We start from the raw sequence: 27,240 nt of genomic DNA, 5'->3' as shown, positions 1-27,240 counted from the left end.
TTTCCCTGCCCACCAAATTGATTGACAGCCGTGCATTAACATGTATTCGAAGTAATATATTCATATCAACAAGACAAGATATGCACAAAGCAACTGGAATTAAAGGATCTGTTCAGCACTCTGTGATCATCAATCATTATCAAATGTGATCAAGAATGAGTTTTACAAGCTTAAAAGGTTTTTAAAACAGTGCATGGTTGTAATGAATTACAGCGATTTACCATCTTTGCTTCATCACTACAGTCACATGTCAGTACAATTATAAAAGAAGACGCTTCTATCCCGGTTTGCGGACGTTAAATCAGGTTAATTTTCTACAACATAACAGATGTCTATTCAGCAGTGTGTATTAAAGTCTATCCTGTCACATTTCCGTGCAAAGTTAAATGTTAAACCTTCAGGAACTGAGTTTGCCACCCCTGCTCTTAACCATGTTGTTTTTCAAAATATTGTGCTGTTTGTGATTTAGTTCAGAATCAGGTCTGTGTTGAGGCCATCTCAGTTCGGAGGGGCCGACTGCAGTCAATCTCTTATGGAGGAAAGAGCCTGTCATCCTTCCAAGGAATGCGGGATTGAGCCTTTGAACTGTAAAGACAAGTTCACCTGTGACACTGGTACATCAGCAACTTCTGCTACATAATCTACTGATCTAGCAAGTTTGTACAGTCCTTCAATGCAGTGTTCTAGAAAACTTGGGACAACCAACTTGTTTTTTTTTGCCACCAAAGGAAGATGTATACATGCTGATCTGCAATGCAACGATCAGAACGACTGTGGTGACAACTCTGATGAGAGAGACTGTGGGCGCATTAAAAGTGTGTGTTCAAATCAGCGGATGTATGCTTTCGTCCCTGGAGCAGACCAGATTGGTTTTGGGTGAGTTACAGATTAAGATCATTTACTTTCTGAGACTGCAAAAAAGCTAAATGGAAAACATTTAGGGTGTTGTCAGCAAAACATCTCTGGATAATCGGAGAATGTGCTTGATTTAAAACTGATAATGATTTAAATTTTAATGATTAAATCAGATTTGATGCTGCAGCGGAGCAGATGAGAGGTGCTGTTCTGGACAACTCGTTCATGGGAAGTAATTGTACTGTAGAAAAACAAAAGAGGAACTTCTACAGAATCTCAGCCAACATTGAAAGATATGAAGTCAAGGTCAGAAAGTACTTTTTTCATGCTTGAAATATTTGAGTTGTCTAGAGTATGTATATCCAAATAACTGGGATGTGTAACATACATTTATAATTATTATTTATGATCAATTTAAACACATAATTACTAATATGGGTCATTTAATAAGTATTGCAAAAAATCTTTATTAATAGTTCTTATAAATGATTTTAAAAGCTATAATTGATGGAGTTTTGGACAGTACATTATCATCTTGCAGTGCCAAATTTGTGTGGGGAGAGCTATTTCTTTAATTTTGTACAGCAAAATAACATAGATAAAAATTTATTTTATGCATTTATGTGAGCAATATTACATGAGTAGCAGTGTGATATGGTTATATATTGACACTGGTGGGAGGTGTGCATTGGCTTGAGGCCGCAGACGGAGTTACTTAGTGCTCCCACCAGTGCCGATATACAACCATTTCGAAATGCTACGAGTGTGATATTGCGTTTATACAACAGTTTGACAGCATAATCGTGTGTATAAAAAAGAAAATCAAACACGGAAAAGTCTCAAAAACGCTTTTGTATGAGGAACTTCTTTCTTACCCCACTCATTCAGTCATCTGCAGCTGACGTCAGAACGGCAGAAACTGTTGCTAGTTGACAAACGTCACTAAAGCTAGTGTTTGAATGATTCTCTAGCATAATATCTAAAGTGATGACAAAACAGCTGATTTTTGCTCAAGGTTTAAAATTGTAAGGATGAACGGCATGAAGTGTCATCAGTCTACAGAAATTTCCCAGTATTTCTCTGTTGCAATCGGGATTTCACAATAATCAACCCCGGAAAAAGCCAGAGCAAAGCAAACACGATCAGTTTCTGTAGTATAAATACAACAATACAAAATACAAAAAATACAACTTTAAAACCTGATTTATAATGATTTGTTCAGCTGCAGTTTGAAACTTATGCTGAGAAAATGCTGTTTTTCTCCCTAAGGACTTATTATGTGGTCTCTGTTGCCATCTTGTGGCGTAACATCAACCGTCACTTTCTTTGGTCTGCTCAGACAGGCTGATGGCGGCCGACATACTAAATCTAATGCTCTGAAAGGATAAATATTTTAAAATATGTGCTATCCTTTTAAATTGCAATCTAAACAACTACATTCTCAACTAAAACAGCATCAAAAGTACATTATTTTGTCCAACAGCAGCAATATTTTTTCAAACTGTAGATTGTGCTCTGCTTGTCGCTGTACAAAGATAAATACACTAGATATAGCATACTGACCCTGAGCATGTGTCAATAGAGTCGCCACATTTGTACGGTGCTCCCAGCACAAATGTCATTCAGCCGCACTAGTCAAGATTAAAGCCAATGTGAAGATGCTGGACTTGCACTGTGTACGTGTGTAGTAACGAGCAAACAAACCATAAAGGCAGAACATTTCAGAGGTAAGATTTTGTTTTTTCACGTTTTTGTATGTTACAAACTTTTGTGCTCAACAAATAACGTTATTGATGATAATACAGTCTCTTACTGCACTGACCATAAGGTAAAGTAGCACCAACTCACACTAAATACTAGACTTATGCTAGTTTTGTTGAATAAAATAAGCAAACAATGTAAATGAAATATGACAACAAGATGCTGAGGTGCCGGAAACTTGTCTTATTGTTGCCTAAGTGAATAGGAGTCATTCACAAATGAATCGCTTACTTCGTTAGAATGAGAAGTGAAAGCAGGAGAGGAGATGTGTTTCAGGACATGAATTAGATCAAATTTAGAGGATAATATATTTCCATGCACACAAACACACACTCTTTGTCGGCGATACCCATGCGATCACTTATGAAGTGATATAAACTTGTAATTTTTGTAATTTAAAAAAATATTTGCATTCGGACCACCGGGAAAACTCCCGATCATATATATATATATGTATGTATGTGTATATATCTTGTGCTCTGGATGGCAGTCCTCCGCTGCACCTTGGTCCCACATTCATTTCCTTGAGTGCTACCTTGTAGTAAAAAGGCGGTTATATTGACACATTGCTTCCATTGGACAACAATAGCATAGGCGACATCTAATGTAAATATCTATGGTCTTTGTATGTGGGCGGAGTAATACACAAGGGTGAAGAGTGCTGTTATTTCCAGAAAATCACACAGCCATCAACCAATCAGATTCAAGAACCAGACCGAGCTGTTGTATAAATATATTTAATTATTGGTCAAAACAATTATCATCTGCTTATAAGTAGTGGCCAGAATTTTTATATTGGTGCTGTATTGTTTTGTCACAAAATTATTACCACTAATCAAAATTCAGTCAGATTTTATTTGCAATTCCATAACAAATCTTTTTATCTTTGGATGTCAAATAAAAGATTTTTAACCTAAGAGATTTCTGTCCTTTTATTAATGTCTATTTATTCCTAACTCTACAGAGTGTTTTATATATATATATATATTTACAATTCTATTTGCTGAAATAATAAAAGAAAAACTCCAGGATGGTGTTATCAAGGCTTAAAAAAAAAAAAGGAAAAAAAGTGTGAGACTGATAACGACAGCCAGAGGAGTGAACAACGTCAAATTTACTCTCAGCCCTATAGACGTTGCTTTAAAAACAACTCACATAAGCGGTAATTTGTTTTTTGTAATTTGACACAAAGATGATATAATACATACATATATGCATATAAATGTTCACGTATTTCATACGTCTTGTGAAAGAGATACATTATTGGTCACAGAAGCTCTAGCATGCTTGCTTGATTCTTAAGGACCAATGAGGTTTAAGCATGTCGCACAGCACATTTGAGCTTGAACAAGAACCAATGAAGTCTGTTCACATGTCAAGCAGACTTAGTCAAACATCCTTTTACATTCACTTGTCAGTGTTTAAAGCAATGGTCTCAAACTCAATTCCTGGAGGGCCACAGCTTTACATATTTTAGTTCCAAATAACCTCCAACTCACACCTGCTTAATAGTCTCTAGTATTCTTGAACACCCTGATTAGTTGGATCAGCTGTGTTTGAGTAGTGTTGAAGCAAAACTGTGCAGAGCTGCGGCCCTCCAGGAATCAAGTTTGAGACCTATGGTTTAAAGACTAAAGATAAAACCTACTTGATGCATATATTAATGTATTTTTTTATCTCAGCAGATGGACAGGAATCTCTCAGATTTGATTAAATGTTTTTTATTTTCAGAACAAAAAACGTTTAGTTTTGGAATGAATGAGTTTGATAAAATTAGGACAATATTTCAATTTCAAATGAACCCTTTTATGACTGGCTTTTTTATTTGATGGCATTTCCAGGTCGAAACCCTTGAGGATTTTCAACCAAAAGAAACCAAATCCCAAAAAATCGATCTGGCCAACGAACCCCTTTACAGGGAAGCAGTGAAAGCATCTCAACAAAAGGTGAAGGTTCTTAAACAATGATGCTTTTATGCCCTATTAATATGTTCACAGCTAAAACAAAGATCTCTCTTTTTTTCAGGACTCTGTGTTTTACCGCGTGCATCAAGTTATTGCAACATCAACATTCAAAGTAAAATCCTCTGACCTCTATTTATCAGATCCGTTCCTTCAGTTTTTAAACAGCCTACCATTGGAATACAACTACGCCCTTTACAGGCATATATTCCAGCTGTTTGGAACACATTATTTCAGCTCTGGGACATTAGGAGGGAAGTATGACCTCCTTTTCCAATATGATCGAGAAGAACTGAAAACCTTTGGTAAGTAGATATTATTATTATCGGATAGGAAGCGGTTGTGGCACATCATTAGTGTTCACTTGACTTTATTGTTTCCCTCTCATTTCTTGCTATTAAAATCAGCATCTTTACCAAACATCTTTACACTTTTTAGGGCTTAAAGAAAGCGACTCAGAGTACTGCTTGTCTGATGATGACACACTCGTCACATTTTTTTATAATAGACATAAACAAAGAAACACTTGTGGAAATATTTCTATGAAAACCAAATACGAAGGTAACAGACATACAAATGTACTATTTACGCAAACAAGGCTTGTGTTTTTAGTTATATAAATGTGTGTCCACTCCAGGGTCAATGGTAAAAGCATCAGAGAGGTGTATCACATCTGTACAAGGAGGACGAACTGAATTTGCAGCAGCACTGGCCTGGGAGAAGAAAGGCGTTTCGCCACAGAGCACTGTATACACAGACTGGATCAAGTCTACTATAGAAAATCCAGTGGTTATTAATTATGAGGTTAGAAAGAGCAACAAACTTAAATGCCCTTTCTGTAAAAACAAAACAAAAGAGGCCATCATGGAATCTGTGATATTTTAATGGTTATAATAGAAATAATACTGGCTTTAATGGCAACTATTTGGCCTTCTATTGGTGCTGTGTTCAAATCAATACATCCTAATGTAATGTATCCCAAAACACACTTGAAATCATCAACATGTGCTACTTTTAATGGCTAAAATCTTTTTTACTACTTACTACTAATTTTAGTAGTGGGAGTCTTCTTCTGTGATGGTTTCTGTTGTTTGAAAATGGCTGTGGATTAACCTGCTAATCATTCTGGCAGCCTTTTATCTAAAAAGAGAGAAAAGAAGAGCAAATCAGCATCAATAAATGGCTCTCAGATTTTAATATGTTTGTGTCTCATCCAGCTTTTGCCTTTAGTGAATTTGGTGCGGGGCATCTCTTGTGCTGTGACAAAAAGACGCCACTTTCACCGGGCACTGGAGGAGTACCAGACTGAATTTGACTCCTGCAAATGTGCCCCCTGTCCGAACAATGCTCGGCCGGCTCTTTCAGGAACCGAGTGCCTTTGTATATGCCAGACTGGAACATATGGATCAAACTGCGAGAAACGAGCACCGGACTACACCTCAGGTTTACGTGCATGCTTTTAAATATTCACATGTGGTATTGACGTAAAATATAAATACCCTTGTAGGCAAGGCAGGTTTATTTATATAGCACATTTCATAAACTATGGTAATTCAAAGTGCTTTACATGAAAAAGACAGAAACGTAAAATAAACAACAATAAGAAATAAAATCAAATAATAAAAATGATTAAAATCCAATAAAAATAGATTAAAATGTGTTAAACGACATGTTAAAAAGACATAATAGTACGATCTGTCGGACGTAGGACAGTGGACATTCAGTAAAGGCACAGCTAAACAGATGTGTTTCAGTCTTAATTTGAATGTTCCTTATGTTGGAGCACATCTGATCACTTCTGGAAGCTGATTCCATCAGCGGGGGATGCAGTAGCTGAAGGCCGATTCACCCTGGTTTGACTGAACTCAATTTGAGACTGAATTTCCAATTTACTCAACCCTAATGGTCTGAGTGATCTGTTTATTATATATAAAACATTGTTAACTCACCCTCATGAGGACTTTTGTTCATGTTCAGAACAAAACTGTAGATATTTTATGAAATCAGAGAGATTTCACTGTTGAAAATCTTTTTTTTTTATTTACACTTTAAAACATTTTAAATCAAAACTATTTAAGCAGTTCAATCCTTAAAAAGTCTTCAGAAGAGATATTATTGTTTTATATGAAGATTACATTATTCACATATAAACATTGATCAGCAAAAATGAACAGCATTTCTACTTGATAAGCAGGAACAAACCTCATTAATTTGTATTTGAACCAATTTTGACACCATCTGTCCACATCTCACAGTTGAAGTTGATGGGCACTGGAGCTGCTGGAGCTCTTGGAGTCCTTGTGATGCCACCTTGAAGAAGCACCGCTCTCGTACCTGCAGCAACCCTGCCCCACAGCGAGGCGGCAAACCCTGCCCAGGCCTTGAAAAACAGGTGGAGGAATGTACCATCTCCATTTTCCAGGAGTAAGTGCCCTGATTTACCTTGTAGGCTACAAGCAGGCTTGTACTGTCATTGTTACGTCGATGAATGTGAATTGATCTAATTTGGGTAGCATGTGCCTGAAGCTAGTCATTTACATTCAGTCTGTCCATACAGTATCTCACACACATGTTGGTGTTGGTGGTTTACAAGGACTCTCCGTAGGAGTAATGTATTTTATTCACATTTCTAAACATAATAGTTTTAATTAATAATTCATTTCTTATTACTGATTTATTTTATCCTTACCATGATGACAGTAAATAATATTTGACTAGATATTTTTCAAGACACTTCTATACCGCTTAAAATTACATTTAAAGGCTTAACTAGGTTAACTAGGCAGGTTAGGGTAATTCGGCAAGTTATTGTATAAAAATGGTTTGTTCTGTAGACTATCGAAAAAAAAGATAGCTTAAAGGGGCTAATAATTTTGACCTTAAAATAGATTTGAAAAAATGAAAAACTGCTTTTATTCTTGCCGAAATAAAGCAAATAAGAATTTCTCCAGAAGAAAAAAATATTATCAGACATACTGTGAAAATTTTCTTGCTCTGTTAAACCACATTTGGGAAATATTTGAAATAGAAAACAAATTCAAAGGGGGCTAATAGTTCTGACTTCAACTGTATGTGTTAAAGTGTTCTCGTAAGAAGTAAAATGCAAAGATAAATATATTTACTTTAGTTATTTATTTGATTGTAACCTATTATTATTATTAATATTATTCTCTCTTCTTGTTTTTGTTTCTTATTTGTTTCCTTTTTTGGTTAATTGTTTATTATTTTCGCCAGAAGTGGGTGGAATGGGGTGGAGCATTAATAGAAAATGCAGTTGGTTGCTTGTCCATAACAGTGTATGCTAGATTATTTCCAACTGTTCAATAAAAATGTAATCACAAAAAAAGAAAAACAATAAAAGAATTGATAAACTTAGTGAACACTTATATCTTCTCAAACATCAGACTTCAAGCTACATAAATATAACACATTTTCTTAAAAATTGTTTTACAAAAAAAAAGTACCCATCTATGAAAATCTACAGAATTATTTGCTAACGAGACCCACTTTTCCTATTTGTCCATCTTTCACAGGCAAAACGTCTGCATTAATGATGATGCCTTTGTGACTGAAGATTCCAGTGAGAGTCGGCTGCCTCCTGGAACTTCTGGCTGTGCAAAACCTCTTCCACCAGCCAACAGTCACTTAAGAGTGCGCAAAAATCACATCACAATGTTTTGCCAAACTCTTTTACATTGTCTTTTAATATCTTTTATATTTCTTATATGTGCAGATCAACAAGCGCCAGTATGACTATGGAGATCACGAGGAGATTATTTGCTTCACTGGATTTGAGTTGCAGGGATTCCAGCTCATTCATTGTTTGCAGGATGGTACCTGGGAGAAACCAAAGGCACAGTGTATTAGTAAGCCAAACAAATGCCTGTTTAATATCTGAATAACACAACTTATGATCTGAAAGCTCATTTTGTCCTTTAACACACTTTGTAATCAATGTAATTCATGTTGTTCCAGAAAAGGTTTGCTCCAAACCCTCTGTGCCTGATGGCATGACGATTAATCCAGACAGAATGGAGTATAAAGTAGGAAGTGACATCATGCTGGTTTGTTTAGAGAGCGGCACGAGTCCTTCAGGACGCCTGTCTTACTCTTGTGGAAAAAGTCTTATCTGGGAACCGAGCATTCCAAAGGACATATACTGCAAAATCGGTACTCATTCATTTTCCTTCGGCTTCTTCTCTATTTTAGAGGTCACCACAGCGGAATGAACCATCAATTATTCCGGCATATGTTTTATGCAGTAGATGCCCTTCCAGCCACAACCCAGTACTGGAAAACACCCATACACAATCATTCACACATAAAAATACACACACACACACACACACATACAGTATGGACATTTATTCATTCATTTCATTTTTCTTTGGCTTAGTCCCTTTATTTATCAGGGGTCATCACTGCGGAATAGTGTAAACCGCCAACTTCTCCAGAATATTTTTTACCCAGCGGATAGAGTGCATATGTTTTACACAGCGGATGCCCTTCCAGCTGCAACCTAGTACTGGGAACACTCTCTCATTCACACATATGTATGAACAATTTAGCCTACCTAATTCACCTATACCAAGTGTCTTTGGACTTGTGGGGGAAACCGGAGCACCCGGAGGAAACCCATGCCAACACGGGGAGAACATGCAAACTCCACACAGAAATGCCATCTTGCCCAGTCGGGACTTGAACCAGCGACCTTCTTGCTGTGAGGTGACAGTGCTAACCACTGAGCCACAATGCCGCCCCAAAATAGGAGCTTACAAAGAATAAATGCCAAACTTGATTTTGATTCACAGCTTTAGCTTCTGAGATGCAAATATGATGCCTCTATTGTGACCTTTTAAAGGTTTGTTTTGGAATGCACTTTTTTGTTAATATATGCAGTATAAGTAACAATTTAAGTTATATGCACTTATATTATCATTATACATGTTATTTCATCATGTTGTTAGTGAACAGTTAGCTTTATTAAAAATGAAATTAAAATATAATACAAGCCTATAAAGACATTCCCAAGAGGCATTACATCATTCTTTGGATATAATTATTAAATTTCCAATCTTTACTTCTAATCTTTTTTCAATTGAACTGCCAGGCTAAATTATGTAGCTAGGTTTTTTTTTTACACAAATTTAATGGATACCTATTATGGCAAAATTAATTTTAGACCACTTTCATCTCTTTACTTAAGAAAATTTCTTTCTCATGAAAAACAATATAAAAAATCATTAGAATTTTTGAATCATTAGAAATATAATAAAAAGTTCACAGGAGACATCATAAGTCAGTATTATGCTAATTTTATATAAATCTTCTAAGCTTGTGCAGAAAGTAAAGGTGTAATTACTAACGACTTGTTTCCACTGATTGTAAACTTCGACCACTGGAAATGTATGGAAATGTATATACAGATATACTGTAATACACACTATATTAAATATTTGCAAAAGCTTAACAGTGCGTTCTTTTCACAGATAAACCCTATGTACCAGACAGCAGCTGCAAACCTGGAGAGATCAATGATGGGACTAAATGTGTTTGCATGACTAAAGAAAGATGCAGGTATGAAGTTTTCCTATTTGTGACAAGTTCATTTCATCATGTTGTTTTCCTTCTCATGAGAAACAATATTAAAAGTCCTTAGAATTTTTGAGTCATTAGAAATATAATAAAAGTTAGTGGTGTAACGGATCACAAATCTCACAGTTCAGATCACATAATGGTTTTTTAGTCACTGATCGGATAATTTTTCTGCCAAAAAGGGAGGAGACAAATGTAATTTGCTTTCCATTTATTACAAAGACAGACCTCAAGACACTTTTGGTTTTTAACAAACAGAACTTAGAACCTGTAATTGTATTAAAAATAAAATTAAGAAATAATCAGCTGGATCAAAATAAATTGTAAAATATTCAGTACTGTGAAAAAGTCACTGATACTACTGCTGTTGCTGATAACAGTAAATGTAGAAATCTAAGATTATCATTTGCACAATCCATATTTATTTTTAGTCTTGTTTTCAATAAATGATTCAGTTATTATAATGTAATTGCTGCCAACAACTCTCATTTTTGAGCGTTGTTAAATATGATGGTGATTTTAATCTTTAACATAAACATCAGTGGTTTTATCCAAACCCTAAACTGTTATCTCAGGATTTCTGTGTTATATGACTGTTTGTAACTTTACAACTAAATCAAAAGACTAAAGCCTGAATCAATTTTAAATTTTAAGTGTTTTCAAACACAGATTTGAATGTAGCGATTCGAGGGATTAATAAACATGCGAATCACTATCATTTATAATTTATGTTGCGTGGGTGTTGAGATCCTGATCTTTTAATGATTAATCGTGCAGCTTACACTGAATGCATTGATGCAGGCTAAACAAGTTAAGACAGAAAACACCTTTCATATCCCTAGGCTCTCTTGTAAAACATAACTGTGAAGAAAAAATTTGCGGTAGTTTATTCAGGATGTGGTGGGTTTCTTAAATGCTTACATACATGCAATTTGAATGACTCGAGAGGCGATCTCTCTACGATTGTCACAAATTTAGGATCAATCTACAAGTGCGGGTCACGTACGTGTGTTTCAAATTGTGGGTTGCGATTCGTTACACTCCTAACAAAAGTAGTAAAAGACCTAAAACACTCCCACATGAAATGGGCAAATAATTAATCCAAAAACATCCATTCATTCATTTTCCACAGTGAAATGAACCACCAACTTATCCAACATATGCTTTACGCAGCAGATGCCCTACCAGCCGCAACCCATTACCAGGAAACATCCATACACTCTCATTCACGCATATACACAAGGGCTAATTTAGCTTATTCAATTCACCTATAGCGAATGTCTTTGGACTGTGGGGGCAACCGGATGACCCAGAGGAAACCCACGCAAACACGGAGAATGTACAAAATCCACACAGAAAGGCTAACTGATCCAGCTGGGGCTCGAACCAGAGACCTTTTTGCTGTGAGGCGATCGTGCTACCCACTATGCCAGCGTGTCCCAATCCGAAAACACCTCTTTAAATCCACCATTTCATTCTATGATATGCTTTCACATGAATTATCACTATATCCCAATTCATTTAGCTTTTAAAAGCAAAATACTAAATCAACTTTATCAAACGCCTTGTAGAAAATCTAACAGCTTAACTTGCCTTCATCATATTTTTTCATATAAAATCATATACAGTTGAGGTCAGAATTATTAGCCCCCATTAAGATAGCTGCCTTAATGCAGTGCTATTTGCAGTTTTGACCATTTAACACTATGTATTTGTGTATCCTGCAGAGGTTACAGAGAAGACTTGTGCGTTTATGACGCTGGCAAGGAAACTGCCATTATGATGTCCCTCTGTGCTTTTCATGCTGACCGTTGTCATGGAGACAGATTATACTTTATGAATAATGGACCGTGCAAAAGTGACGCACGCAGTCTGGACTGGGCCAAATTCAGGGTCAGTGTATCTGAGCAGAGCTCGGTGCAGGAGCCCTGCGGTTCAGACACCTGTTACGAGTGGGAGACCTGCTCAGGTACAGACCGAATCACAAATCCTTACATAATGCATTCTTTCATTATATTCAACTAAAATAATTCAACAGTCTTATTGTCTTTTCTTCTTAGTGTCCAAAACGTGTGAGTGTAAGATGCCCAGAGAATGTCCAAAAGACGGGAAGAAAATATACTGCCTGAAAATCGTGAGGACGCAAACCACAAGAAGCATGAATCTGTGTTTTATGGCTGCAATGAAGTGCAGCAGTATAGAGTTTGAGCTTCAGCATGAAGGCCCTTGCGCAGGTTCTTAATTGTGCACCACTTAAGCTGTAAAAATGTTCACAGATTTGCAGCCATTATTGATTCATATTGATAACACATTGTCATTTTAAAATCACTCACAGCATGCTATAGTTATTTGTTTGTGCATATGGGCATTCTTGATATTGATCTGGAACAACACAATAAAATATAATCGGACATTCAGATGCCTTCTAGTATTTAAATACTCTTTCATCTGCTAAAGTTGAATGTTAAAATAATTACTTTCTGGCATGTCAGAAATAACTGTAAATAAGCTATTCATGTGAATTATACTGAAATGCTTTGCTGTTTTTTATTGCCCACAATCCAGGAACACTTTAAGTAACAAATTTGCACTTATTTACAAAATTTATTTGCAAAGTGAATACATGTCTTTTTTATATTACAGTAAAAAGAAACATCATAGAGCTGCACCAAACAATATATTTAAAAAATACTTTATGACTGACAGGCTCCAATTTTGAGCACGTTCATTTCTTTCCCTCTGCATCTCCAAGCTCCCGCCTCACATTCTGACATCATCTCAGGAGCTCCGCCCATCAGAGAGACACACACGTGGGCGGAATCATCAGGGCAGTCCTCAGGATCCTTACAGTCACATTTCGAACCTAAGAACACATTTAAATACAGTTTTACATATACTCTAAACTCTAAAGTGACCAAATGTTCTACTTCATTATGTATGAAAATAACAAAAGATGGAACTGTGGAAAATATGGTCACAATATTATAAATATTCTTTTTGTATCAGATTTTTTATTCACTTATTAGTCTGTCAAAATTAAAGCCTCTGGATATTTTTCTTGATAGACATTTTTTTAAGGAAATGATTAATTATCATACAATCAGAGTATCCAACACATTATGTGCGTGAATAGTGTTTTGAAAGAATTATAATAATTGCACACAAAGTGCACTGTGTCAATGACCAGTATGAGAAAGTTACTGTTTTTTTGTGTTACCATCGCATGTCTCCCACTGATGGCAGTCCTGACAGGATGTGAATTTGGTTTCTGGCCAACTGCATGCACTATCCTGCAGCAAAGTAAAGGTTTGCCCAAGACACTGCAGAGCCCCAAGCTGGCAGACACTCATTCGGTTGACCCGGCCCGGACGCACAGTGGCACAAACGTGGAGAGACGTCCTGGTCAAAGATGTGACATTAACACGTGCTGCTTTTGTATGATTTTTTTTGTCATATATTCAATACCATAATTAAGGCACTTACTTGCATTCAAAAGGCATTTTGCAAACACACTGACCCGTCCCTGGTTTTTCCCATGGTTTGCAGAGGAGGCTTGGTTGGGTGGGCACTGCTTCAACTAATCAAAAATATTATATTAGCCATAATTAAAGCCATATTTAGAGCCATCCATTAATTTGATAAATATGAGCAAAGAACGCTGTGGAAAAATAATTATCTGGATCTTTTGATCAATCTATTTTTTTTTTTTTTAAATGGAAGAAGTTGACAGATGTTTGTGGTGAGACTTTTTAATCCATAGGTCTTAAACTCAGTTCCTATTGGGCTGCAGTCATCAAACTTATCAAACACAATTGATCCAACTAATCAAGGTGTTTAAGACATATCGAGTAGAATTGAGTTTGAGACTTATGCACCAATCCCATGACCCTTCTAACCTCTGCCGTTCTCCAGCTGTGGTTTTAAGAGATTTATTTGGCCACTTAAACTTTCATCCTAACTGTCTTGTGAAAAATTCAGCACATGTCCTCTTCCAGGTTTGAACCCTTAAACTCTGTTTCTTTACCTACATTCAGGTCAACTCTGTTACATTACAAAAAGACATCGGTTATAAAAATCTTTAAAGTACTTATAGAAAGAAACTTATTATTCTTTCATTAATTTGTAAAAAAAAAATATATAGGCTAATTATTTGTAAACTCAGTTACTGTGATATTTCAGTGAATTTCTCATTTACTTTTTATAAACAATAATATGACAAAACTGCATAGAATAGCTCAAACTGTTTATTTTAGTAACTAGATTAAAAAGTTCTTCAACACAAACTTTAGGCTGGCTTGAGAAAGCTTAGACTGAAGGTTTAAAGTAGTTCTTAAGTTTTAAATGGCTTAAAATTTTAAGTAGTTTTAATTAGTTCTAAGTTTTACACAGCTTGAGGTTTAAAAGTAGTATTAAAAAAAGTAAAAAAAATTGTTTTCATCAACAACAATTACTAACAAAATCAAATGCTCTCTATCACGCATTTTACATTGTCACTTCAATAAAATATTTAAATGGCTAGATTATACAAATACTAGATTGCTGGATTATAATATACATATGTAACAGTGCAAATGACCAAAAGGTTAAATAATATAAACTTTTTCACAGCCTTTTTTGATCTTATTTATGAAGGGTACCGATATGTTGGGCACTGTATGTGTTTGCTTTTTTTAATAGGAGCCTACCTGGGTTGCAACGGACACTCTTAGGATCTGGATACCAGCTGAGTCCAAGCCGGCACCTGATTTCTCCTTCACCATCTTTCTGCATTCCGCTTGGACATGAGAGGGTCACACTGTCACCAATACGATAGGATTGTTTTAAGGGCACAACAATCACATTTCTGAGAACAGCTGGAGCATCACACTCTGATTCTGGTAAATATACAAACACAAGAAAATACTTCACAACAATTGCCAAATGTAATGATCTAAAAACACAGAACTGCATTAAATGGGTTACATGTAAAGATTTGTATAACCATATCTCTATTAGTCTCAGATATTCTTTATAATTTAACTATGATATCAAAATGATGTCATTTGAACTGCCTAGTTTGTCGACATGATGCTGTTGAATAGCAGAGCTTGATCAGATACTTTATTAACTAAATTTCTTAACATCAACTATACAGCATTGACTGGTACATCTTAGATTTATCAAAAGTATTCATTTTTCAGATACTTGTACCAGTGAAAAGCTACTTAATCATTAAATTAGTATTTATACTCTTATGCCAATTAAACAGATTATAGTTATCACATGCTAGTATTTATTAGATAATAGTTCTTTTATCATTTTAGTACTAATACATTTATCATTTTATATACTATATACTAATGGACAAAAATACTTATCTGAACTATTAGAACTGAAGATATTTAACATTTCATCGGTAAGACTATTAACCAAAATATACTGTGGTCATTCTGATTAACCAAATGTTGCTAAAAATGAGACTTAATGAACAGCATGTATAACCCTGATTTAATAATTATTCTCCTGGCAAATACCTTAACACTTTTTGATTTGGCAACTACCCAGAAAATATTGTCACCATAAATAATACATTTAACATTTTCAATTACTTTTGCACTCCATTGGTGATATCCTCCATGTCAGGCTTTCTGTACATTCAGCGAATGGATTGCCAATGCGATCGTATCCGTCTGTGCAGGTGTATTCAATCTTCTTGCCAACTGTATAGATGTCTTTTGGGTCCTGCATACATGATGGAATGCATGCTTGATGTGAGTTTTGTGTATTGAAAGTTTCATTACTGTGTGTATTCCCACACCCTTTCCATTTGCCTTGAATAGGGAGATACTTACCAAAACAAACCCATTAGCCAAAGGAGGGGGAGTTTTACATGTCTTCACTGGTGTCAGTGTGGGATCAAAGCAATGGGGCTCCAAGATTCTAAAGTATGGAGAAGAAAAAAGGCCATGATTGTACACCAAAATATAGAGTTAAAGTCAAAATTATTAGTCCTCCTGTGATTTTTTTTTCTTTTCTTTTTAAATATTTTTCACAGTATTTACTATATTTTTTTCTCCTGGCGAAAGTCTGGTTTGTTTTATTTAGGCTAGAATAAAAGCAGTTTTTATAAAAAAGAAAAAAAAGAAAAAATATATTATTTAAGCAGTATTTTTTCCAATAGTCTACAGAACAAACCATTGTTATATAATGACTTGCTTAATTACCCTGACTTGCCTAGTTAACCTATATAATCTAGCTAAGCCTTTAAACTGCACTTTAAGCTGAATACAAATTTCTTGAAAAAATATCTAGTAAAATATGATGTGTATGGGCTAATAACTCGACTCTCTCTCTCTCTCTCTCTCTCTCTCTCTATATATATATATATATATATATATATATATATATATATATATATATATATATATATATATATATATTAAATGCACAAACTGTCATCCTCACTTGAGGTGTTCAAAATCCGGCTCCTCGCAGCTTCTGCGCTCTATGGTTTCTCCTATGCAATTTTTGCCTCCATTTCTTGGCGTAGGATTGTTGCATGAACGAGTCCTTGACTTTTGACCATGAGAGCAGCTGCTCCAGGCAGACCAGCAGCTCCAGCCTCCTTCAATCACTCCTGTAAAGCATGACATATTTCAGACACAATGAACAGGCAGGATATGTTCAACAAATGAACAGCATTCTTTAATTCTGAATCCGTTTTTCTAATTCCTGAACAAACAACTCTTATGAACCAGATCTTTATAGGGAATCAAAAACAAGAAGCGCAACCAGTGATTTTATTTCCTGAACGAGTCTAATATAAGAAAAATTTAGATAATATATATTTGACCAATTAAAAAGCTCCTATAACCTCTTATAAGCAATTAATGACTAGTTTGAATCACTTCAGCCGTTCCTGAATCAATATCTGACTCACCTAAAATGCAAGTTTCCTATAATAAGTGACCCATTTTGTCTTGTAGGGGCGAGATACTTTAAATACCAGAGTGCAAAAGTGATGATGTGAGGAACTGTATCTCAGTAAATATTAATAATAATAATAATTCCTTACATTTATATGGTGCTTTTCTGGACACTCAAACGCTTTTTACACATTGGGGGGAATCTCCTCATCCACCACCAGTGTGCAGCATCCACCTGGATGACATGACGGCAGCCATATTGTGCCAGACCACACATCACACACCAGCTGATTGGTGGACAGGAGGCCGAGTGATGAAGACAATTGTGATATGGGAATGGTTAGGAGGCCATGGTGGACAGAGGCCAGGGAGTAAATTTGGCCAGGAAGCCAGTGTTAAACTACTCTAGTTCGAAGGACTTCCTGGGATTTTTAACGACCACAGAGAGTCAGGACCTCGGTTTAACATCTCACCCTAAAAGACTGACAAATCTTCTAATGAGAAGAATGGGCACATTAGCTAAATAATAACTTTAATACTAACAGATGGATAACCTAAAGGATAATTTTAACACTAACCGGGAATTTGTTTTGATGAAGTTTTTAAACTAATTTCGAGAGGAGCACGTGATATAATTGACAGCAGCTGGCCACCTATCTACACTCATTAGTTAGCCAATCAGATCTATCCTAACCCACTATAAGTAGCCTAGCTAGACATTACTCCCTTATCTTCGTTTTCCGAAGAAACCCCCCATCCACCCCTTTCTCCTCCTTTTCTCCTTTACAAAAAGGGGAGCTCTCGAGAACCACCTGATCTCGTACTCCCCTCACATGCTCTATGGACCTGGCGGGAGCCCTGGGCTCAACTATCTCCGAGCTCAGGGTTCTCTCCCGGGACAGCATGCCAAACCTGCTTACAGCTGTCAAGCAATATCTAAGTGTGAACTCTTGAATTGAAACATATGACCACCATTAGCTGAAGTGCAAAAGTGATGTCATTAAAAATCACTGACCCAAAATGACAGAAGTGAGAAACTATTTCACTAAATCTTCTAATGACAATTGTGTATGTGTTTTGGAGCACAGTAGCTATTGGATAATATTAATACTAACAGACTGATACCAACACACACACAAAAAACTTTCATTTTATTTTCATGCAAACTTCAAAAGTTAATTAAGTCCTACCTGGTTGCTCTCCAAGGACATGGCCATTCTGGCAGGCATTACCGCTGGTTCCTGGCCTACACACACATGTACAAACCCCTTCACTGAGCACAGCCATGCCATTGTTCTGACAGGGTCTGCAGTGACAGGGGCTCTGCTCCTCCAGATAGGCCTCCAGTGCCCTCTTCAGGTGGACTTTCTTTAGTCCTGCACATGCCACCTCCTTGACCAATTCATGCAGCGGCCTCAACTAAGAAATAGACACATCATAGTGTAAATATTTACTCTATACTTTTAAGTACATATTTCTAATGTCTTAGGCCTGACATACCTTCTGTTTTATAACTTTAGGGAACTCCTTTACTGACCCAGCCCACTTTGTGTACATTTGTTTGTTATTGTCAGGGTTTTCCAAGTCCAGGAGACTAAGGCCAGCAATATAAGCGCTATTTCCTCCTATAATGTCTGTTTTTATTGGCATCTTATGGTTTCTGTTCTCTGTAACACATTTTAAAGTGTTCCACATTCAAATCTAAATTTAAACACACCTTTAGTGATAATAATTTGTCAGAGCATCAGTAATAATGTGCTACTAACCACTGAAATTCTCAATGGTCTTCATCAGTTTCACACACTTGGTTGTTTTCTTCTTATAGAAGAGACGCCGCTTCACACGGGTAATACACTGGTGGAAATCAGTCTCTGTTCTACCTGCATTAAAAAGGACATTAAGTTAAGCAGAATGAATCTTACACAAATGCCCCACAATACAAGGGTTAGCGCTTACACTGAAAGCACATTGACTTCATATAGAAAAATATAAAGTATCACTTAATCAGGAGTTCCCAATTTTTTCAGCCCACAACCTCCAAAACTGCAATGCCAGTGACTTGTGATCCCCAGTATTCTCTAAGGTGGTTATAAATATATAAACCTTGCACACAATGGGGCACACATACCAATAGGCCCAAGTCTAGTCATTGTTTAATTTTGGAAATCGCCAGTTAGAGATGATCCTCCATGTTCAGTCATAAAGGGGTCAGAAAGTTTAACCTAGTGCTGTAAAATCAATGTGCTGTGTCTTTAATATAACGTAATCACCCAAGGGGTTGCAAAAAAATCAAAAGGCTGATGGCTTTTTACTTGCATGTTTTTTTTAACGAAACTATTAACTACTATTTTTCTTCAGTAGGTTATGCATAAAATATGGCAATTCTAATAGTTTGTAAATGAATTAGATTTTTGGAAATCACCAAGCGACCTGACCCTGCACTTTGGAAAGCACCGACTTAGCTGACACAAGGGTCAATATTAAGATATTTGTGTCTGAATCAAAATATGTTCATAAAAATAATTTTATATTCAAAAAAGTACATAAAATGTAAGAAATGCTTATGCTTTAAATCATTTGTTTAAAATAAAATGTCAAAAAATATTAAATGTTATGATATAATGCTATCAGCATGATATAGTGAAGATAAATTTATGTGGCCAATCATTAAAACATATCCCATAATAAGTGATCATACGAAATGTTAATTTTAAATTATATAAAAAAATTATGTGTTGATAACTAAGTAAAGCCTAGTGATTTGAAAGATGGTGGCAAAATATAAAGATTTAAAATTACATATATTTAGTCATTTAGAGCTGCATTGTAATCCAAATGGAGTCTATTTATAGAGTAACTCATCAATTTAATATTGTTCTAATAAGCCTATATTTCTTTCTTTTTGTTTTTTGTTTTGTTTTTGTATATTAACCCATTTTCATCTTTAACCCAGTAGATGTTTCAGAAAAGGTCTGAGTGTTCATAATTCAGAAGCCCAAATTCTAATCAAATATGAAACAGAAAAGGATTAAATAAGGATTTTGGAATAAAACCTAATACATTCAAGAGATTGATTGGACTGATAAAGATAAATGTTCATAAATAAGTAAGTCCCCTCAAGTTCCTAATTCTAGCACATATTAAGCACCAGTGTTGGGGAAAGTTACTTTTGAAAGTAATGCATTACAATATTGAGTTACTCCCCCAAAAAGTAACTAGTTGCATTACTTAATTACTTAATTTTTTCTAAGTAATGCGTCACGTTACTTTTGAGTTACTTTAGCTTTACGTTTTATTACCTGGCTGAGGCTTGATCTCTTTCAGTACTTTTTTTTTAAATACAGGAGCTCTGCAATAAACAACACACTGTATAGCCTACACCTAAATTTACCTTAAAAAAGAACAAAACAAAAAAAAATTATCGTTATCAGAGAACTTCTTGACCTCAGAGCTATACATGCCATATATACAGATTAATGACAGTTTAAAGCAATGTGCTTTTCTACTATTTGTCTTAGGTAAAATCACTGTCTTATTGAGACAAAGCCCTTTTCCTTTTCTTAGATGCGTTCAAAATAATGAACACATTCTCTCATTGACTGCGTGATTCATCATGACTTCTTTTATTTTAATTCAGCAATTTTTTTTATAATTATTTTTCAGGGTTTTCACCTTTAATGGATAGGACAGTAGAGAGTATTGACAAGAAAGCATGGGGAGCAGAGAGAGAGGAAAGATCGGCACAGGACCGCGAGGTGAAAATTGAACTCTGGTCGCCATGAGCACTGGAGTGCACGTGTTGACACACCAACTACTACGTCAATTAAAAGAAAAACAATAACTTAAACTAAAAAAGTAACTTGCATTAAATAAAAAAGTAACTTAAATATTTATCATTTTTAAAGTAATGCATTACTTCACTCGTTACTAAGAAAAGTAATATTGCGTAAATCACACTACTTGTAATGCAGTTTATATACCCTATTATTTCACAATTAATATTACCAGAGAAAAGAGAAAATTAACACATACTCATTTCCATCATATAATTTGCGTCCAGCTCCAGCAGTGCCCTATACTGGCCCCCCAGAGATCCTTCCTCCATATAGTGAGTACCATATCGCTGTATGAATAGTCGATAGGCTGATGGCTCATATGTGATGGGCAGAGCTGATAGATCCTTCCAAAAATCTTCAGACAGAGGCAAGTATTCCGGAGCGTTGTTCTGGAACTGAGCCACTTCTACCTCATTTCTTATTATCAGCAGGTGATAGGTCTTTAAAAACAGAAAAACACTCTTTAAATATATCATTATAACAAGTCTTTTCTACTGTTTAATATATTGAATGCATTGTTACCTTGTCCTGTTTAAGTTGGTTATGAAAGGTTTTATGATCATGGCCTCCCCGAATGATCCTTCTTTGCTTTTCATCCCTCATGTAGGACCAGGAACTGTCATAGTAGTCATCAGTGAAATCGTTTTCAACACTGACCTAAAAGGAAACAAAATGTTTATATAACAAGGAGGAGAAATAACTAAATATTAATAGTACATTAAGTAATTGCAGCATATTTACACTTTTTGCTCCAAATTCTTTTTTTTATACTTTATTTATAAAAGTTTTTATGAAACTTAACACCCACTAGAGAACATCATGTATTTATTTAACACGATTATCTCAGTGTTTTTACTAGATACCAACTAGAACATGCACCAAAACACTAGCAAACAATACTGCAATTATACAGTATTATCATTAAAATAATACATCCCAGCCAGACTAATCGAATCAGAAACAAAACAAAATAAAATGACATGTAAAAGGAAAGAAAAAAAATATTTTAGAAAAATAAATAATTACAGGCATTATTAACATTTACATCTAAGAAGGGGGCCCCAGATTTTATAATACATCTTTTGTTTGCCGAATCTAGAGAATCATAACCATTAGAGAACCATAAAGAACCATTTCAGCTAGCTATTTAAGAGGTGTCGTGGATTTCCACTCCGTCAGAATCGCTCTCTTGTCTAGCATTTTCCTCACAATTTTGAGTGTGTACAGCCCAATTGTGAAATTTACAAGTTTGGACATTAAAATTGTGTGATATAAATTGAAAAATTGTACGAAAAATTTGCAGGATGGAATTCTAAGATAGAAAGTCATTATTATAGATTGATTCAGAATTGCATATTTTTTAAATAGAAATAGATATACAAGTTTTTATCCCACAATTCTGACATTTTTTATGTCTTCTGTTGAACAAAAGAAGATAGTCTGAAGAAAGTTGAAAACTGTAACCACTGACTCTCAGTATTTATTTTTCCTATGGAAGTCACAGGTATTCAGCTTTCTTTAAAATATCTTATTTTGTGTTCAATAGAAGAAAGAAACTCATAAAGATTTACAACTACTAGATGAGTAAATAGTGAGTAAATTATTATTTCTCATAAATGTGACATTTAAAATCTATGGCATTATTCCTCGCAGTTGTGATTTTATTGTTATCAATTCTGACTTTGTTTTTTCTGAGTTTATATCCCACAATTGTAGCTTTTTCCATCAATTTTTGAAATAAAATACAAATAAGAAATGTGAAACATAAGCTAATAATCTGGCAGTTTTGACGTGCTTTAGACTTTTCCTCAGTATTATGGCCTGCATTCGAGGGGAATAAAAGCCCCCAAAAAGGCTTTCTATGATTATAACATACACATATGCTAAAAATGTTCACCTGAAAGCTGTATCTGAGTAGATTTTGAGGAAGTCTGTAGAATTCTCTGTGGTCTCCACTGAAAACCTTCCTGCACTGTCCACCAAAGCTACGGGTGTTGATGACACCTGCTCTCAGCTCACCCGTCAACTCATCAAACCTATTGAAAGCCAAATATAGTCACTATATTGCGTCATATCATCATTTGCAATAACTTACAGTCAGCATAAAATGCATATTCTACCCTCTTCCTGTGAGGTCTGAGTTTGGTGGTGGCTTTTGCTTATCACACACTATAGAGCCAGTACAGCGCTGTTCATCCAAACCATCTTCACAGTCATGATCTCCATTGCACACCAGAGACGGGTTGATGCACTGACCTATGAACAAACAAGCCAATAATCAAAACTGCAGATTTTAGCTCCAAGTTGCTTCAACACACTTGCAAAATGTTTCTAAAAAGCCTAGTAAGAGCTTGATTAGCTGGTTCAGGTGTGTCTGATTGGGGTTGGCACAGGCCCTCCAGGTCCAAGTTTGTACACCCCAGCTCTAAACTGACTTTTGGCTTTCGTCCACAAATAGGCCTAAACTGAAGAGAATTACCAGACGTGCAACGAAATCTGTTTTCGCATCCTGCCTGTAGAGGGCAGCTTTTCTTCGGTAAACAGGCTTGTTTCTGAATGTCCTCGCCTGTACAAGACTTTCCGCCAAACTGAGGGAATGTCTCTACTTGACGCACTCGAACCTGAGAGAAGAAAAAATCAAGGTCAGTCATTCGCTTGTGGTCAGCACGGTAGTTCCTGAAGATAAAAATATTTGTATGTAATTTGTATTTGTAAATGTATTTGTATTTAGGTTTTTCATAAAATGTTTTTTTTTTCTTCAGTCTAATGTAAAGACAACATCCAACATGCACTTATCTATATCTAGTTGTGTCTGTAAAATTCGATTACAGTACACGTTTTAATTTCTTAGTAGTTTCACACCCTCCCCCAAAAGCAAACAACAACAACAACAATAAAGAATATATGAAATATGTAGGAAATATGTAACCAGGGGTGGATTTAGTGATTTAAGGGCCCTAAGCAATTCCAGCCTATGTGGCCCAAAAGTCCTAAAATGCACCTTTTGTACTTTCATTTATTTTGCTGTTTTTTTATATCACTTAGTCTTCTTTTCTACATTTTATCTTAATGCAAAATAATAATAAGATGTAAATCATCTTGTAAAACTTTTAAATGATTTGTTTTCTTAAACTGAAAAAAGAACTCCTTTGCTTTTTAAAACTGATCTGACTGCTGGACTGCTCTATAATTTAGGGTGAAGGACTTGGACAGATGTAATATTTACGTTAAAATTAAATCTTTTATACCCTCTCTGTACAAAATATGATAGAACAGTTTGTTATAGTTTATAGCTATAATTTATACTTTTCCCAGTACTGGGTTGCAGCTGGAAGGGTATCCACTGAGGAATAGTTGGTGGCGGTTCATTCCGCTGTAGCGACCCCTGATAAATAAGGGACCAAGCCGAAGGAAAATTAATGAATAATTTATACTTCTAGGTTTTTATTTTGGGGCCCTCCGATTTCCTGGGGCTCTAAGTGGCTGCTTACTTTGCTTATTGGTTAAATCTGCCGATGCATTATATTTTTTTCCTACTACAGAATTCAAGTATTACAGCAACATATTTCAAAATATCCTATTTTGTTTTCACCACAAAAGGCATAACAGTTTAAAACCACTTTATAGTGAGTTTATTTTTCCTTATGGGTGAACTATACCTTTAATTTCAGCCAATTGAGCCATAAATCTCCACTTTAGTAATACTAACACGCAGCAAACTTGCAAAGTTTTATAGATACTTATTTTCTGAAAGTTTTAACTTAGAGATTTTGTATTAAGAACGTATCTAATTATATACTTTTTCTTTCTACGCAAAGTTTTGACATTTTTTTCTTTTGGCAATTCAAGTACTATCTGAATAATAAGGAAAATAAATCCCCAATTTTCATTCTGTAAAGACAACTGATACTATGTCAAAAGAAACCAATACAAATGAACCTGACATCATCCAGATTTTGGTCTCAAAATGTTTGCAAATTCAAATTAGTGCAAATATTTAAATGATCCTTCATTTGCATATAAATATAATCCAAAAAGTATATTATAACAAATATTGCAATTATTAATGTAATAAATAATGAATAACATTAATAATGTAACAAATGCAGTATGTTAAAAAGGTATAAATTAGGCTCTTTTTTTTGTACCTGTGTTTTGGTACAGCCGTCACACTCTGACCAGTCTCCATACGGTCCCCATCTGCAGTTTAATGGCTGCTCACACCTTTCACAACAACAGCACGCCAAGTTAATAGATGAAAAGTATGCAGCATAACCAATGCATACAATGATGTTTTCAAGCTGAACTCACCAAATGTAAGGCAGAAACGTGAGAAGAAATATTAAAGAGGACTGAGGGCACATCTGAAAAACACCAGTGTTATAGATTGTTTATAATTTTTTAAAGTATTTGTTAATGTTATGTCATTATATTTCAATTTTATATATGTGAAAAAAGGGGGTTTTCAAAGGGGGCTTTTCAATTGTGCTGTCTGGTAATGACTATAAATCATATATATTGACCACGACTTTTAGAAAACCAGAATGAAGAATAAAGAGAGGACATGCAAACTCTACACAGAAACGCCAACTGAGCCGAGGTTCGAACCAGCGACCCAGGGACCTTCTAGCTGTGAGGCAACAGCACTACCTACTGAGCCACTGCATCGCCCCAGTTTAACAATTGTAAACAAATTTCTTTGGACATTACAACTGAAATAATTTAATGACATATTAAAAGGCTATTAAGGATCAGAGTGCAATTTCAAACTAGTAATTTATTGTCATTATAAATATTTATTCTTAGTCATTCTTCAAAACACTGAGATTTAGCTATATTTATCAGCAAGGAGTTGTAATTATGTAAAACATTTAGTGTGCTGACTTATTCATTTTAAATATTTCAATAAGTACATTAATTACACAATGTACTTTTATTTACAGTAATTTACATGAATATGTCAGAATTATTAGCACCCCCCCCCTTTTTATTTTCCCCCAATTTCTGTTTAACTGAGAGATTTCTTCAACACATTTCTAAACATAATAGTTTTAATAACTCATTTCTAATAACTGATTTCTTTTATCTTTGCCATGATTACAGTAGATAATATTTTGCTAGATATTTTTCAAGACACTTCTATACAGCTTAAAGTGACATTTAAAGGCTTAACTAGGATTATTAGGTTAACTAGTAATTAGGCAAGTTATTGTATAATGATGGTTTGTTCTGTAGACTATCGAAAAAAAATAAATAAATAGTTTAAGGGGGCTAATCATTTTGACCTTAAAATGTTTTTTAGAAAATTCTAGCCGAAATAAAACAAGACTTTCTCCAAAAGAAAAAATATTATCAGACATACTGTGAAAGTTTCCTTGTTCTGTTAAACATAATTTGGGAAATATTTAAAAAAGAAAAAAAAATGTAAAGAGTGTTTAATAATTCTGACATTAACATATATATTTATTTGTTTTTACACAGTTGCTTAAAACCTGAATAGATTCTTTTTTCCGCAACGCATTTTCAGACATAATAATTTTAGTAACTAATTTCTAATATTTAAATTAATTTATCTTTGCTATGATGATAGCACATAATATTTTACTTGTTATTTTCCAAGATGAAAGTCCAATTTAAAGGCGTAATGAGTCAAGTCATTAAACAAGTGGTTTGTTCTGTAGCCAATCTTAAAAATCGTAAGCGGCTAATGATATTGACCTTTATAATTATAATTTTTATTACAACTAAAATTAACAATACTTTCTACAGAAACAAAATATAATTTATATATACTGTGAAAAATTTCTTTGCTCTGTTAAACGGAAATTGAATTTTATTAGTGTTATGTCACTGACTCACTTTCGGTTTCAATTTCACTTGAGGTCTTAGTTATTTTGACATAAGCTTTAGTCATTTCTGTTCCTTTTAAATAGATTTATTTTGAATTTTTAGGTCAACTTTCAAAATTATATTAAAACTATTAACATTAAAAAACTATCCGGCCATGACTTAAATTCTCTACATCCCAAATATATTACATTTCTGCATAAACAGCTCCTTACCTTAATGTTGTAGATGCTGCAGAGTATACAGGTCAGCATTGATGGTCCTGCTCTTATACTGGGGTTCCTACATTGATTTTGACGTCATTATAGCACAGAAAGGAATTCCCAGCATGACTCAACTGCTGGACATTCAGTGCCACCTCCTTATGCTTACTGTGCCAGTTTCATTTCTGTTGCCGCCCTTTCACAATCTTAAATCCGTCGATTTCAGTAAGTGGTGTGAGTATGATGTTCTTGGGCTGTTATTCTGGGAAATAAATGG

The 27,240-nt window shown here is 35.0% G+C and overlaps 2 protein-coding genes across 6 annotated transcripts in view; one reads left to right on the top strand and one right to left on the bottom strand.

Moving 5' to 3' along the window:
* Positions 1–15,894, top strand: part of c6.2 (complement component 6, duplicate 2) — a 20,511-nt gene extending 4,617 nt beyond the window's left edge. The window contains exons 4-18 of one of the 3 annotated variants that reach the window (XM_073934342.1): positions 470–614; positions 729–876; positions 1,029–1,161; positions 4,458–4,562; positions 4,642–4,882; positions 5,016–5,138; positions 5,215–5,381; positions 5,795–6,020; positions 6,833–7,001; positions 8,111–8,228; positions 8,311–8,443; positions 8,553–8,747; positions 10,067–10,154; positions 11,900–12,141; positions 12,233–15,894. In XM_073934342.1, coding sequence (XP_073790443.1) covers positions 470–614; positions 729–876; positions 1,029–1,161; positions 4,458–4,562; positions 4,642–4,882; positions 5,016–5,138; positions 5,215–5,381; positions 5,795–6,020; positions 6,833–7,001; positions 8,111–8,228; positions 8,311–8,443; positions 8,553–8,747; positions 10,067–10,154; positions 11,900–12,141; positions 12,233–12,414 — 2,415 coding nt within the window. In that variant the 3' untranslated portion in view covers positions 12,415–15,894. 3 annotated transcript variants of the gene reach the window in all.
* Positions 12,757–27,240, bottom strand: c7b (complement component 7b). Of its 3 annotated transcripts, none has more exons than XR_012396582.1 (18): positions 26,976–27,224; positions 25,225–25,277; positions 25,062–25,137; positions 23,393–23,534; positions 23,034–23,169; positions 22,811–22,949; positions 21,436–21,570; positions 21,110–21,353; positions 18,844–18,957; positions 18,578–18,744; positions 18,040–18,496; positions 16,617–17,684; positions 16,004–16,091; positions 15,761–15,893; positions 14,858–15,046; positions 13,656–13,749; positions 13,390–13,571; positions 12,757–13,035 (listed from the first exon to the last, which is right to left on the bottom strand). XR_012396582.1 is itself a non-coding variant. In NM_001386266.1 (18 exon segments), coding segments are annotated over 18 exon segments (2,502 nt in total). In that variant the 5' UTR covers positions 27,015–27,240; the 3' UTR covers positions 12,757–12,865.

This window comes from Danio rerio, chromosome 21 (assembly GCF_049306965.1).
Source record: "Danio rerio strain Tuebingen ecotype United States chromosome 21, GRCz12tu, whole genome shotgun sequence".
NCBI lineage: Eukaryota > Metazoa > Chordata > Actinopteri > Cypriniformes > Danionidae > Danio > Danio rerio.
Note: the sequence above shows the minus strand (reverse complement) of the source record. Positions and strands in the feature narration are given on the sequence as shown.

Excerpts from the sequence above, each read along its gene's own strand:
- c7b (XM_073934941.1), bottom strand. The coding sequence starts at position 21,516 with ATGAGGGATGAAAAGCAAAGAAGGATCATTCGGGGAGGCCATGATCAT. Across the intron at positions 21,354-21,435 it reads ACCAACTTAAACAGGACAAG|ACCTATCACCTGCTGATAAT; the intron begins GTAACAATGCAT and ends CTGTTTTTAAAG. Across the intron at positions 15,894-16,003 it reads TGGCTAATGGGTTTGTTTTG|GACCCAAAAGACATCTATAC; the intron begins GTAAGTATCTCC and ends TCATGTATGCAG.